Source organism: Neophocaena asiaeorientalis, unplaced genomic scaffold (assembly GCF_003031525.2).
Source record: "Neophocaena asiaeorientalis asiaeorientalis breed wild unplaced genomic scaffold, Neophocaena_asiaeorientalis_V1.1 scaffold204, whole genome shotgun sequence".
NCBI lineage: Eukaryota > Metazoa > Chordata > Mammalia > Artiodactyla > Phocoenidae > Neophocaena > Neophocaena asiaeorientalis.
Window position 1 is genome coordinate 5,353,252 of NW_020173922.1, and position 14,545 is coordinate 5,367,796.

Sequence of the window (14,545 nt, forward strand, 5' to 3'; positions counted from 1 at the left end):
TCCGCGGGGAGCAGCGCCCTCATGTGGCCTCAATGAGAAGCTCAGCTCATTTCCCAGCCCCTCCCTTCCTATGACCTCATTGAACAAGTATTTATTGAGTGCCACCAGGTGCTCTAGGGGCAGTGGTGAAGAAGATAGATAAAATACCTGCTCCGTGGAAGGTACATTCCAGTGTGTGTGTGTGTGTGTGTGTGTGTGTGTGTGTGTGTGTGTGTGTGTGTGTAGGGGCAGGCAATAAACGATTAAAAAAATAAATAAACAAGGCAGTTACTAGTAGTGATAATTGCCAGGAAGAAAATAAAACAGAGAAATGTGATGGAGAAACTTAGGACTCCATGAGTAGGTGATATCTAAGATGAGACGTAGGTGACAGGGATCCAGTCCTGTGAAGATCTGGGGTAAAAGCCTTCCCTGCAGAGAGAAGAGCCACTGCAAAGACCCTCAGGCAGGAACAGGCTTCACATAAGAGAGGGAGGCCAGTGTGGCTGGAAAGGAGTGAGCAAGGACAGAACGGTATGAGAGTCCATCAGGGAGGCAGGAGGGGTGGAGCCAGACTATAGATCAGATCTTATAGACCATGACAGAGTTCGATTATTCTTCTAAGTAATGAGAATGTATTGGCTGGGTTTTGAGCAGAAGAGTTATATGGCTTGATTGCCTTTTAAAAGAACCTCTATGTTTGAGTGAAATGGAAATGTATTTTAAAAAATAAAAATAAAAATAAATGAGGGCCCCTAGGGCTGCTGTGTGGAGAATGGAAGAGTGGAAGCAGAGAGATCACCGTAAAAGGTTAGAAAGCTATTGAAATAATTCGGGTGAGACATGATGGCAGCTTGGAACAGGGTGACCATGTTGAAGTGGAGAGATGTGGTGGAATTCCGGAACTGCTTTGAAGGTAGAGCCAACAGGACTTGCTAATAGACCATGTTCACCCTTGCACATCTAGTGCCAGGAACTCCTCCACACGCACACCCTAGCTGGCTCCTCCATCCTCACCGCGGGGCTGAGTTAGAGAGGCGGACCCCAGGCACACAGCTAAATTAGGAAGTTTCCAGGTGTTGTTAGACAAAGGAATTTAAGACTCAGGCATCTGTTCTTCATGAACTGCCTCCACCTTCCATCATCAGCCCATTTAGTGGGCAGGGCCTCTGCCTGCTAGCTCCCTTCTCCCTTAGCCTGCTTGACTTCTATAGACCCAGTTATTTATTAGGTCTCTGTTTGTCCAAATGAGTGCCCTCAGGGTGTGTTGGTGACACTCAAAACAGTCCACGGTATCTGGTGTTTGTATTTGATACAGAGTAGTGGGTAGTATAATCTGGGGGTCAGTCCTAAGACCCAAGCCAGCGATGTATTCCTGTTAATTTATACAAAATGCAGTGGGGGGGTCAGACCAGATCCCACGGGAAATGCGCACCGCCATTTTGCCCCAGGTTGGGCATTTCTGGAGAGCCTGGGAAAGGTCAAGCTAGCCTCACACTCTCAGGCTAGCAGAGAATGGGGAAAACAAGCAGGGGAGGAGGTGACTGGTTGGCTCTGGAGTCGGTAGGCCTTGCTGTTTGTGTTGTGCTGCATGCGGGGTGCATTATAAATGCAGCCAGCCAGCGGGCCCCTGGCCTCAGAACCTAGGAACACACCGGTCCCTGAGAGTCTGTGCAAGCCTCACCGAGATGAAGCTGCCAGGCCAGGAGGAGTTTGAAGTCTCCAGTGCTTGTGAAAATATACCCACAGGAGAGCTGGACAGTGGCCCTGGCTCTGGCCCCAGCCCTGATGGCCCCTTAGACACAGACAGCAGGGAACAGGGGGTACCCAAGGACCCTCTGCCTTTCATTCAGCTGAATGAGCTGCTGGGCTGGCCCCAGGCACTGGAGTGGAGAGAGACAGGCAGATGAGTGGGACCCAGGCCAGTTTTACGGGGCCCTTCCCCTTCCCCCACTGGGGCCTCCTCCATGACTCCCAGCTCTTCCTGTGTGTGGCGTGGTATTCTCACCCCCAATCAGGAGTTCCTTCCTGTGTTCCCCATTTCAGACCCTCACCCTCTATGGCGCTCAGCCTTCCCTGCAGTCTGGTTTTGAGTTCCCCAAGACCCAAGATGAGGGCTGACTGCCCGGGAGGGGCATACTCTGTACCACTGGGCCCACAGCTTCCCCACTGTCTCACTTTCCCTGGCTCTCCTGTGTCCCCATTCCTGAACCTGGGAGAGATGCCCTCAGTAACATTATCTGCCCCTCTTCACCACAGGTGGGTGCTGTTTGAGGAGAAGTTGGAAGTGGGTGCAGGCAGGTGGAGCGCCCCCCCCCGTGCCCACCGTGGCACTGCCCAGCCTCCAGAAGCTCTGCAGCCTGATGGCCAAGGGCCTTGTCCTGCTGGACTGTCCAGCTCAGAGCCTCCTGGAGCTCGTGGGTATGCTGTGACCCTTTGCTGGGAGGGCCTGGGCATCCATGCCATTTCTATAAGATTTCCCCCACAAAGTTTTGGAATTCTCCAGAGCCCACCCCGCACCACCCTGGGGGATTACCCATCCCCGTCACAGGGGAGAGATAGAAATGCAGAGTGAAGAGAAAGTTCACTGGCCCCTGCGTACCCTAGACTCTCAGAAGGGAAAGGGACCTGAGCAGAGGGCAAAGGGGAGAGTTCAGGGGCAGGGAGTTCGCAGGAAAGGGTGGGAGCCCCACCTCTGTTCTCCAGAGCAGGTGACCAGAGTGGAGTCGCTGAGCCCAGAGCTGAGAGGGCAGCTGAGAGACCCCCACACCTCATCCAGACCACAGGCACCAGCCCCTGCTGAGGTGAGAGGCCCCTCCCTGGGCCCAAGACCAAAAACCCTGGGGTGGGAGGGTCCCAGATCTCCCCTGCACCTTCCTGGACCAAGAGTGGCCTAACCTCAGCTTGGACCTCAACCCAGGACTCATGAGTGAGAAGAAGCTGGGGTAGTAGTGAGGGGAGAAGAATGGAGGGGCTAGAATCACCACAGCCAGAGCTCTGTGAAGGGATGGTCTTGGTAGGCACTGTGCCAGAGGTCCACGCACAGTATCTTACTTAATCTTCACAACCACCCTGGGAGGTAATACCACAGTTATCCCCATTTTAGTGATGAGAAAACTGAGAAGCAGAGGGGAAAGTTGTGCTCCAGTTTTCACAACTTGGCAAAGCTGGTCAGGGAGCCCTGGTAGATCCACCCCAAAAGCCTGTGCTCGTAATCACTGCATAATCCTGTTTTGTAGGATCTGCTCGTCCAAGAGAGGCTTCTTACGAGGAGGAAGCCCCCCTGAAGGAACAGGTTTGTGGCACTTCCTTGGGCAGGGCTGGGAGAGGAGTTAGGGATTAACAGAGGTCCACCCTCCACTGGACTCCTCTTCAGTCAAGATCCTGCCAACATCCCCTTCCCTGAATAACCTTTCATCCTCTGTCTCCTTGAACCCCAACCCAGTATCAGAACCCTCTGAGACAGAAGTTCCTACCAGGGGCTGAAGCAGGGGCTGTGCTGGCAGGAGAGCTAGGCTTCCTGGAACAGCCAATGGGGGTCTTTGTGCGACTGCGGGATCTAGTGGTTTTGGTGCCCCTTACTGAGGTGCCCCTCCCCAGCAGGTGAGGCTGCTGAGTGGGGGTTGGATATCCTGGAGCCCAGAGAAGGCCTTTACCTGCGAGGGGATTAGGAGGTTTTTGGGTCCAGTTCTCTGGGGGTGGGGATGGGGACTGGTACTCAGGGAGGGGTGGCAGTCAGCGCTGCAAAGAAGGTGTGCTCAGGAGTGTGTATAGGGGGTTGGTAGTGAGGTCAGAGGCAAGGGCTGCCCTGTGAGATAGCAGCCTCTGACTCTCTCTCTGGGACCTGGTTCCTTCCTCAGGTTTTTCTGCCTTCCTCCTTGGCCCTCCCACACAGGGAAGGGGCCACCATGAGATGGGCCAGGCAGTGGCCATCCTCCTCAGTGACCCGGTGAGCTGGGCAGGCACATGTGTGTCTGTATACGTGTGTGTGCGCTTGTGTCAGTGAGTATATGGACTCTCTACGTGTGATCAGTACAGCAGTGAAGCAGAGTGTGGCTTCATGTCTGTGAGTATGAGGACTGAAGTTCCCTTGGCTACCACCACACCTCCACCCCTTACCTAGCACAGGGCTGGCACACAGGAGGCACCCACAGATACTCACTGAATGCATGCATGCGTGAATAAATGCTTGAATGACTCGTCTGCCTATGTGACTTGTGTCTAGTTTTGAAACTGTGAAAATGCATGTAAGGGTGCAGATCTGTATTTAGTGCCCCTCTGTGCTCCTATCCCCAGCAATTCCAGTGGTCAGTTCGGTGGGCCACCAACTTTCATGACCTTCTGGCAGCCCTGGATGCTTTCCTAGAGGAGGTGACAGTGCTCCCTCTAGGTCGAAGGGACCCAACAGCTCAGATTACCCCGCCTAAATGTCTGCCTTCTGAGCACAAAAGGTATCTGGGGGTCATCATGCCATAGAGATCCTTCCCCAAAGGCCTTGGGTCCAGTTCCACTGTTGAGGAGGGGCAGTGGGGTAGGGGAGGGGACAGGAAAGGAGCAGACCTGAGTTCTGCTGGACCACTCTGTCGCTGTGAGACCTTGAACCTTCCCCTGCCGGAGCCTGGCTTTCACTCTTGTTAGAAGGTCAGAATGTGATCTGGGCCTTGTTGAAATGAGGCCCAGGTCTCCGCGGTCAGAGCCGCGCCCCCAGCCAGCAGAGACACGAGCCGCCGCCAGGGGGCAGGGTGCCGCGAACTCCGGCGCCGAGTTGTGGTCTGATCGGGGATCCTCAGCCAACTCGGGTTCCCCTTGTCCTCAGGCTCCCCTCGCAACTGTGGGAGCCCAAGGGTCCCTCTGCCCGGCGAAGGACCCCGGTTGAGGACAGGCACAGCCGCGGGCTGCACGCGGCCAGCCCGGAGTTGCGGCGGACTGGCAGGTGAGTAGAGCTGGGGTGGGAGCGAGGGTAGCTGTCCTGGGCGGGGAGAGGAGTCACACGGGCCCCGAGGTGTGCGCTCACTGTGGGGGGGCGAGGGAGGCTCACCTGGCCCCAGGGACGTGGGATGCGGGAACCTGGATCACTGATGACCCACGGGCGGGAGGCTCCTTGTCCAGGACGTGCGCCAGAAGGCCTCGTGGTACCCCAAAGACTTCTTGGACGCCCTGCACCCCCAGTGCTTCTCGGCCGTGCTCTACATTTACCTGGTTACCGTCTCTAACGCCATCACTTTCGGGGGTCTGCTGGGAGAAGCCACCGACGGTGCTCAGGTGGGGGGCGGAGGTGGGCGTGTGGGGAGTAGGCGTAGCTTTGGTGTTCCACCAGCCATGCCCTTCCCCCTCCTCTGGGTCTATGGCTGGGCTGAGGAGACTCCTCGGAAGCTTGGGTTCCTGGGCTGAGGAATCCAGGGTCTTGTGCTGACAGGGCCCACTGTTGGCTTCTAGCGGGTGCTGGAAAGCTTCCTGGGCACGGCACTGACTGGAGCTGCCTTCTGCCTGATGGCCGGCCAGTCCCTCACCATCCTCAGCAGCACCGGGCCAGTGCTAGTCTTTGAACACCTGCTCTTCTCCTTCAGCAGGTAGGAGAACTCCCCCACCTCACCTGACCCTCACTAGCACACCCTCAGCCTGGTCTCAGCTGGGTCAATAGGGGAGGGTGGAAACTGGCTCCAGGGGCACCTGACCTGGATTAGGTTGGGAGCAGAATGGGCACTTCCAAGCCCTGCCTGTCTCTCATCCCCCAGAGATCACAGCCTGGACTACCTGCCCTTCTGCCTGTGGGTGGGCATCTGGGTGGCCACCTTCTGCCTGGTGCTGGTGGCCACGGAGCCCAGCGTGCTGGTGCGCTACTGTACCCGCTTCACCGAGGAAGGCTTCTGTGCTCTTATCAGCCTCGTCTTCATTTATGATGCCATGGGCAAAATGCTGACCTTGACCCATGCCTATCCCATCCAGAGACCTGGCTCTCCTGCCTATGGCTGCCAGTACACAGACCCAGGAGGTGGGCGAGGAAAATAGGGAGCTTGGCAAAATAAGGGAGGATGCAGGAAGGGTTGTCCCCATACTGTCCCCCTTAGTTAAGTTCAGCAAAATGCTGAGTACTTACCCAGTAACCAGCAGCACTCTTCCCTATTCTGGTTCTGAGTCAGATGAAAAATAAGTCAACAGAGCAGACCCAATATCTTTATTTCTGCCAGTGCTGAGAGAAGGACATTGTATCTATGGGTGTATGGGCTTCCTAATGATGAAACCAAAATTGGATCAACTTACCCACCCAGTCATGGTTGCACTGGACAGGGACTGTCTCACCCTAGAGGAGCAGAGCTAAATGCACGCAGGGTGCAGGCAGCTTACTCCCCAGAGAGGCAGAGGAAGGGGCAGGGCCAGGCATGCCCAGCTTCTTCTCCCAAACTCACCAATCAAATAAATCACTGCTCTTCTCCTGGGCCAAGTTACTGACTGGGTGGAGAGGAGCTTGGAGCATTACACTTGCACATTTACCTCCACATGGACCAGGACTGAGGAAGACGTGTCCTCTCAAGAGTTCCAGACTCTGTACTAGGCATGAACAAGACTAATTCTGGCCCCAGTGGAAACACACAGATTTGTGTGCTCATCCATTTGTTGGGTGTCTGCCCTGTGCCGGGCACCTGGGTTACAGATAGGTAGGGAATTTGAAGCGACAAGGGCATGAGGCAATTTCCTGAGGACAGACTTGGTAGTGATCAGAGTCAGCAGACAGATGAGTCAGAACTAAGAACTGTCTGGTTCAGCTGGACCAGTGAAATTAGGCTCCTGATTTGGGCTAGAGAAGGTTCCAGGGGAGGAAAAATCATCTGAATTCTTTTTTTATTTTTTTTAATAAATGTATTTATTTTTAATTTATTTTTGGCTGCGTTGGGTCTTCGTTGCTGCGCGCGGGCTTTCTCTAGTTGCGGCAAGCGGGGGCTACTCTTTGTTGCGGTGCGTGGGCTTCTCATTGCGGTGGCTTCTCTTGTTGTGGAGCATGGGCTCTAGGCGCACGGGCTTCAGTAGTTGTGGCTCACGGGCTCAGTAGTTGTGGCTCGCAGGCTCTAGAGCGCAGTTTCAGTAGTTGTGGCACATGGGCTTAGTTGCTCCACGGCATGTGGGATCTTCCCAGACCAGGGATCAAACCTGGGTCCCCTGCACTGGCAGGCAGATTCTTAACCATTGTGCCACCAGGGAAGTCCCCACCTGAATTCTTCTCTCCTTCCAGGAAATGAGTCTCAGTGGACAAGCACAAAGCCAAAAGACAGAGATGACATCTTCAGCGTGGTGAGGGCCTGTTCCTGGGAGGGCCCGGGAAAGAAAGGGTGGAGACCAAAGAAGTCAGTAGTTCCAGGCTCTTCCCACCCCTCATAGGTCACTGAGGCCCAGCCATTTGCTATGGCTGCAGATCTCCTATCTTGTGTACTCAGTCTCATTGGACATCAGTGGACATTTATTTCACTGCCTATAACCCCATCCAGGACCACCTCTCCACACAAGACCTAGGCCTGGTCAATGCATCCTTGCTGTCCCCACCTGAGTGTGCCCGGCAGGGAGGCCATCCTCATGGGCCTGGCTGTCATACAGTCCCAGACATTGCCTTCTTCTCCATTCTCGTCTTCGTTACTTCCTTCCTCTTTGCCATGGCCCTCAAGCACGTAAAGACCAGCCGCTTCTTCCCCTCCATGGTGAGTGTCACCTCTCTTTCTGTGGGAGAGAACTGGCTCTTGGCCTCGGGCCCTGTCTGCAAATGGGAAAGGGGGCAGAAGGAAGGGGATGGTGGCCTGAACCTGACTGAGTGTCTGCTGGGTGGCCAGGTGTGCAACATGCTGGGTGACTTCTTCTCAGTCCTGGCCATCCTGCTGGGCTGTGGCCTCGATGCCTTCCTGGGCCTACCCATGCCGAAGCTCACGGTGCCCAGAGAGTTCAAGGTGAGAGCTGGGGGTGGAGGGCAGAGGGCAAAGCAGGGTCAACAGAAAGGACCCTAGAAGAGGAAGATGAATAGATCCCATACTTCTTCTCTAGTCTTCTGTTTTCTCACTCATAAAATAGAAATAGTATAATAATGGTCTCACAGAGTTGTTGTGAGGACACATCGTGTGCCAGACACATAGCAAGCACAGAATAGGTAGCTACTATTATAGGTAAGGGGTTAAAAGAATGGGTTCTGGTCAGCCAGCCCTAGGTCTGAGTTCCACTTCTGTCACTTCCTAGCTGTGTGACTTAGGGAAGTTAACCCGCATTCTGAGCCTCAATTTCTTCATCTATAAAATGGAAATAATAAACTACCATAGTTTCTACCTCACAGGTTGTTTTGAGATTCACAGAAGATCATAGTGCATAGCACTATCACATTTCTGGGACTGGCACATACCAAGACCTCAATAAATGCTAGCTATTGTTGTTACATGTTCTCCCTACTCTTGGCATGGCCCTACCCACTACACTACTCCCCAAACTCTTCTTGGCACCCAAGATTGCCTGCTCTGATCCAGTAAAGCTGGAGCTCCCTGCCCAGGGCACGACAGTACACAGGACAAGGCTCAGCACTGACTTAGCACCTAAACTTTGCCTGTGCATTTGGAGACCTCCCCTCCAGCTTCCCTCACGGCAGGAGAGCACGGGGGCTCCAACTGAGGCAGCCTCAGGGGCTCAGAACCCAAGGCAGCACTGGGGCCCTCCCCCGCACCAGACGCTTGTAATCAGAGCAGACTCAGACACACCCAGCCCTGCCCCTGCCCCAGATCAAGGCAGGTGTGAACCTGAGTTGCCCAGCGCTGGATGGGGGTGCGGGGTGCCTAGGGAGAAGCTCTCTGTACATCAAGAAGTGTGGGCGGGCCTCTTCCACCACCTCCTCCTCTTGCAGGGAGGGAAGGAGCCTGAGAACCAAAGTCCAAAGCCCCTAGCTCCAGCCTAACCCCTAGGCTGGTCCCCCGCCTTCTGCCCTCTGCCATCCTTGCACTGGGATGCTTTGAACCAGCTGTGCACATACAGACTGCTCCCACCTAGCATTCAGTGTCTTAGAGCATGCGGGGAGGGGGTGGGGAGGATGAGGGGGGGAGTTGTGGAAGAGTGACAAGGCTGGAGTGTGCAGGTGAGGTGCTCTTGAGATACCCTCTCCAACCTGTCCATGGACTGCCCTTCCCTAGCCCACACTCCCTGGACATGGCTGGCTAGTGTTACCTTTTGGAGCCAACCCCTGGTGGCTGAGTGTGGCAGCCGCCCTGCCTGCCCTGCTATTGTCTATCCTCATCTTCATGGACCAGCAGATCACAGGGGTCATCCTCAACCGCACCGAATATAGACTGCGGGTAAGGCCTGCTGGGTAAGACCCTAGGTCCCTAGCCCAAGGGACAGGAGCTCCAGGGTGGGGTCCAGGCTCCCCCTTTCCCACCCCAGAAGACAGAGGGCCCAGATCTGGGCTAGCTTCATCCTCATTGCCCCACCGCTATCTGCAGAAGGGAGCTGGCTTCCACCTGGACCTCCTCTGTGTGTCCGTGCTGATGCTGCTTACATCAGCTCTTGGGCTACCCTGGTATGTCTCAGCCACTGTCATCTCCCTGGCCCACATGGACAGTCTTTGGAGAGAGAGCAGAGCCTGTGCCCCAGGGGAGGCTCCCAGCTTCCTGGGCATCAGGTGAGGCCAGTATTCAGGAGGCTGGAATGAGACGTGGGCAGCAAGGTGGGGTATTGGGTACAGGGCAGAGTTATTTGGGCAGCTTAAATTGTAAGCTGGTGGGCTTCCCTGGTGGCGCAGTGGTTGAGAGTCCGCCTGCCGATTCAGGGGACACGGGTTCGTGCCCCGGTCCGGGAAGATCCCACATGCCGCAGAGCGGCTGGGCCCGTGCGCCATGGCCACTGAGCCTGTGCGTCCGGAGCCTGTGCTCCTCAACGGGAGAGGCCACAGCAGTGAGATGCCTGCATACGGCAAAAAAAAAGAAGAAAAAAAAATGTAAGCTGGTGACTCCAGAGGGCTCTCTCAGTGCCCCATGAGTGCTGCTGTGGGGTGAATGGGTGGGTTCTGGGCTCTGAGGTGGGTGAGTCAGGTCTTCCCCTCTCCTCCTTCAGCCATGAGACTGTGAGGGGCCTCCAGAGGAGCATCATGGATATGAGTGTGGAGGCAGCCAGGGCTGAGCAAGGATGAGGTGCTACCTAATAATCCCCACTCAGTGTAGAAGCACCTCATTGATATTACAAAGTAACCATCACAAAAACAATTTTGTTGGAAACACAGTCTAACTGTCGAAAGTATGTGAAATCAACTTTGCAAATTATGAAGTAGAAGTGTTTATGTTAGTATAAAAATCGCTAATTTTCCATCAAAATAAAAGATGAAAACAAAGAGCAGCCCTGAGCTTGAGCTGCTGAAGAGGACTGGGACCCCCGTATTGAAGTGACCTGTCCCTTCCTCTCTGCCAACTTTTCACACCAAGCTAAGGTCCCCTCCCTGCCAGGTTACTGTCGGGGGATCCCTCCGCTTCCCTCCTGCCAGGGTCTGTTGTGATGTTTGGCCAGCGTGCCCAGCCTGGGCACCCCAGGGGCTCTCCCAGACCCTAGCTAACTCCTCCTTTCCCCACAGAGAGCAGAGGCCGACGGGCCTGGCGGTGTTCATCCTCACAAGAATCTCCATCTTCCTGGCACCTATACTCAAGGCACCTTAGACAAGCCAGCATCGGGGGCAGGGCAGTAATAATAATAAATATAGGAAGAACTGACATTGGCTGAACATTTACCACATGCTGGGCACTGTGTTACATTTTCTCCGTACATAGTCTCATTTAATCCTCACATTACCGCTGAGAGGCATATGCACTTTAACAGCGAGGAACCTGAAGGTTAAAGAGGTTAAGGAACTTACAAGAGACCACCAAGAGACCTAGTTTCTCAGATCTATCTGAGAACCCAAACTCTGACCCAGTAGGCTTTCTACCCAGTGGAGCAGGGTGCAGACATGCCACCATCCCCAGGGCCCAAGCACTACCCTTGCTCCAGGCTCTCAATGAGCCTTAGACTAAGAGTGTGATCATCACAACCCAGAAAAACTTTGAGGCAAAACCCCTTCACTTCTCCCTCACCAGATGTTTATAAACACCTACTGTGTGCAAGGCTCTACGAGGCACCTGGGAGAAGGGGGTGGGCAGGGGAGTAATATTGAAGAAGAATATGGAACCAAGCCCCTGTCAGCAACACATACACATGAATAAAAATTAAGCAACAAGTAACAGCAGAAAGGTTCAACAAGCCAAGACAGCAAAGCAGTCAAGGAGTCACAGGCAGGACGACAAGAGGTTAGCGGAGGGAAAGGTCACGGAGGCTGGGTGAGAGGAGAGTAGTTGAAAGAGCCAGATGGACCGGATCAGCCGCTGACTAACTAGGTGACTCTCATTCAGCAGATTTTTACCGAGCATAAGCCATGTGCCAAGCACTGTTCCAGGGACTGGGGATATAGTGGTGATCAAAACAGATCATCCATATCCTGCATTCTGGTGAGAGGAGACAGATAAAAACAATTAAAGCTATAAACTAGGATAATTTCAGATAGTGATAACTTCTATGAAAAATAAAAGAGGGTAAGGTGATTAAGAGCACCAGGGGTCTACTTTATTTATTTATTTATAAATTTATTTATTTATTTTTGGCTGCATTGGGTCTTCGTTGCTGCGTGCAGGCTTTCTCTAGTTGCGGCGAGCAGAGGCTACTCTTCATTGTGGTATGTGGGCTTCTCATTGCGGTGGCTTCTCTTTTTGCAGAGCACGGGCTCTAGGCACACGGGCTTCAGTAGTTGTGGCACATGGGCTCTGTAGTTGTGGCTCGCGGGCTCTAGAGTGCAGGCTCAGTAGTTGTGGCACACAGGCTTAGTTGCTCTGTGGCATGCGGGATCTTCCCGGACCAGGGCTCGAACCCATGTCCCCTGCATAGGCAGGTGGATTCTTAACCACTCAGCTACCAGGGAAGTCCCCAGGGGTCTACTTTAGATTGGCTGGTTTCTGGGGTGTCATGACATGAGTAGTGAGAAGCGTGAGTAGTGAGAGGGATGTCAGGGAAGAGCATTTTAGGTGGAGGGAATAGGGAATTCTCTGGCAGTCCAGGTTTAATCCCTGGTCGGGGGGAAAAAAAGAGAAACATAAATGGAGGGAATAGCAAAGCAAAAGGCCTTGCAAGGGGTAGAAGTAAATTTGGACAAAGTGAGGAAAGGAAAGGGGGCCAGTATAGCAGGAACAGAGAGAGCAGAGAGGAATGTGAGAGAGAAGAGTGGTAAGAGAGGTAATGGGCCAGTTACTTAGCCTCTCTGAAATCCAATTTCTTGGTCTGTAAAATGGAGAAAATTATAGAATTTACTCCATCTGATTGATGTGAAGCTTCAATGAAAGCAGGCAATACAAAGTGTGTAGCTTACATGCTGGAGGCTGGATGCTGGGGTTGGAGCCTGGGGGGGGTGGGTATCTGGGCAGCTGGCAGAGGTGAACTACTTTGCCAGCTCTCCACTTCTCTCTACCAATTCATCCCAATGCCTCTGCTCTATGGCATCTTCCTATACATGGGGGTGACAGCAATTAGCAGCATCCAGATGAGTCCATTAAAATCACCAAGTAACCCCACTCTTCTCCTTTTCTTTCCCGCTGGTACCTCCTGCCTGCATTTGCCAATTCCCCTCCTCTCCTCTTTTCCTGCCTCTCCTGGCCACAGGGACTCTGCTGCCACGCTGTGGTTGGGGAGGGGACCAAGGGAGCCTTCTGACCATTCCCAACACTGGGCTTGGATAGCTAACAGTGACACCCTCCAGGCTACCTGAGTACACTGCTTTCCTCCTCCTCTTGTTCCCCCAGTTCACGAAGAGGGTGCAGCTATTATTGATGCCAGCAAAGCACCAGCCGGACCTTCTGCTCTTGCGGCATGTGCCTCTGAGGAGGGTCCACTTCTTCACAGCCATCCAACTTGCCTGCCTGGGTCTGCTTTGGATAATCAAGTCTACCCCTGCAGCCATCATCTTCCTCATGGTTACTCGGGGCAGAGTTGGGTGGTGTCCTGATGGCTCCCAGGAGACTCAGCCTGAGAGGGTGGCCAAGGCCTGAATGAGAGGAAGAATCTACCCTCTGTCACTTGCCTTGGCTCTGCCTGGTTGGGAATCCTAGGACAAAGAAAGATGGCCAAGAGATGACTACAGATGGGCTAGACCTGGGATACCTGGTTCAATTCCTTTCCCAATCTCTTTGGGCTGATCAGCCACAGGTAGGGATATAAAGCCCAGAAGAAAACTGAAGACCTGGGAGAGGCAAGGCTGGCACTTTTGTTACTCAGTAAGGTGATAATGTAAGTGGATTCTGGCTTTGTTCTTACTCACTGAGGAAGTTAAGAGACATGGCTATTGCTGACAGCCCTTGGCTTTGTTTCTATCCCTACAGTTGCTAGACCTGGTGGGGGTCCGAAAAGCATTGGAGTGGGTCTTCTCACCACAGGAACTCCTCTGGCTGGATAAGCCGATGCCAGAGGAGAGAAGCATCACTGAGAAGGGGCTGGAGCCAGAGTACTCATTCAGTGGAAGTGACAATGAAGATGTGAGCTCCAGGATGGGCCCTCTCAGGAGAACAGGGCAGGGGTGTGGGAGAGAGGACTTCTCCAGGAGTTGCCCCTAAAGTGTAATATCTCTGTTAAGTCTGAAGATCTGATCAACACAATTATTCCTCTTTGTTCTGTATTAACATAGGCACACTGAAGGAGCGAGGGAAATTTTTTCTTCATATGAGCCCAGGGTGGGTGGAAAGGCCTGGGGACAAGGTCCTGATCTTTGTCTTAATGTGCGTTTATATCCTTTCACTCTCTGGGTTCCTTTTTCTCTGCTATCTGTCTCAGCCTTTTGTCTTTCTGTTCCCAACTCACCTTGGGATCTCTGTTCCATAGTCAGAGCTGATGTATCAGCCATAGGCTCCGGAAATCAACATCTCTGTGAATTAGCTGGTATGGAGTTGGGGCTCCAGGAAACTGAGCGTGAGGTAAGGGTGTGAGGAAAATGTTCCTGGTGTTGAGGATGGGGAGGTGCGGGCTCAGACCTTGGAAAGCTCCAGTGTGCTGAACAGCCCTGTTTTCTCTACATGCTCCAGTCCCTCCTGAACCCCCTAGTGGGGGAGGGGGTAGCAGAGTCTCTCCAGAGGAAAGAAGGAAACAAGCGAGGGTTCATGGGCTTGGCTCCCTGTGGCACTGAAGTCTGGCCAGTAGAGGGAGCTCAAGCTCACACCAAACTGGAAGGGATGGGAGGTGGGGAAGGGGAGGGCACAATGATAAAAGAACGGGAAGGAGCAGGGAGGAGAGGAAGGGAGGATAAAGCCTCCTGCAGCTTTCTTTGCCTTGGAGGCTCCTCCCATAGGCTGCTTAGAACCACACTCCAGACAAGTGGAAAGATTCTTTGTCACTTGCCCTCTCTGCCTTTCCTTCATTTTATTCATCCATTTATCAAAACGTTTTCTGAGTACTTTTGGAGTATCCAGGTACTAGAGATACACAGTGGTAAGACAGTCATGTCATGGTCCCTGACCTCAGGAAGTTAAAATTCCAGTGGGAAAGACAACTG

The 14,545-nt window shown here is 53.5% G+C and overlaps 1 protein-coding gene across 1 annotated transcript; it reads left to right on the forward strand.

The window, feature by feature from the left end:
- Nucleotides 1-1,667: 1,667 nt before the first annotated feature.
- SLC4A9 (solute carrier family 4 member 9) lies at nucleotides 1,668-13,932 on the forward strand. The gene is given in 25 exon segments (XM_024752333.1): nucleotides 1,668-1,882; nucleotides 2,236-2,290; nucleotides 2,292-2,400; nucleotides 2,686-2,733; nucleotides 2,736-2,783; nucleotides 3,219-3,274; nucleotides 3,425-3,582; nucleotides 3,840-3,852; nucleotides 3,854-3,928; nucleotides 4,276-4,430; nucleotides 4,796-4,912; nucleotides 5,076-5,241; nucleotides 5,416-5,549; nucleotides 5,715-5,971; nucleotides 7,208-7,266; nucleotide 7,304; nucleotides 7,480-7,667; nucleotides 7,797-7,910; nucleotides 9,129-9,290; nucleotides 9,438-9,616; nucleotides 10,559-10,629; nucleotides 12,477-12,543; nucleotides 12,803-12,977; nucleotides 13,383-13,535; nucleotides 13,879-13,932. Coding segments are annotated over 25 exon segments (2,829 nt in total).
- Nucleotides 13,933-14,545: the final 613 nt, after the last annotated feature.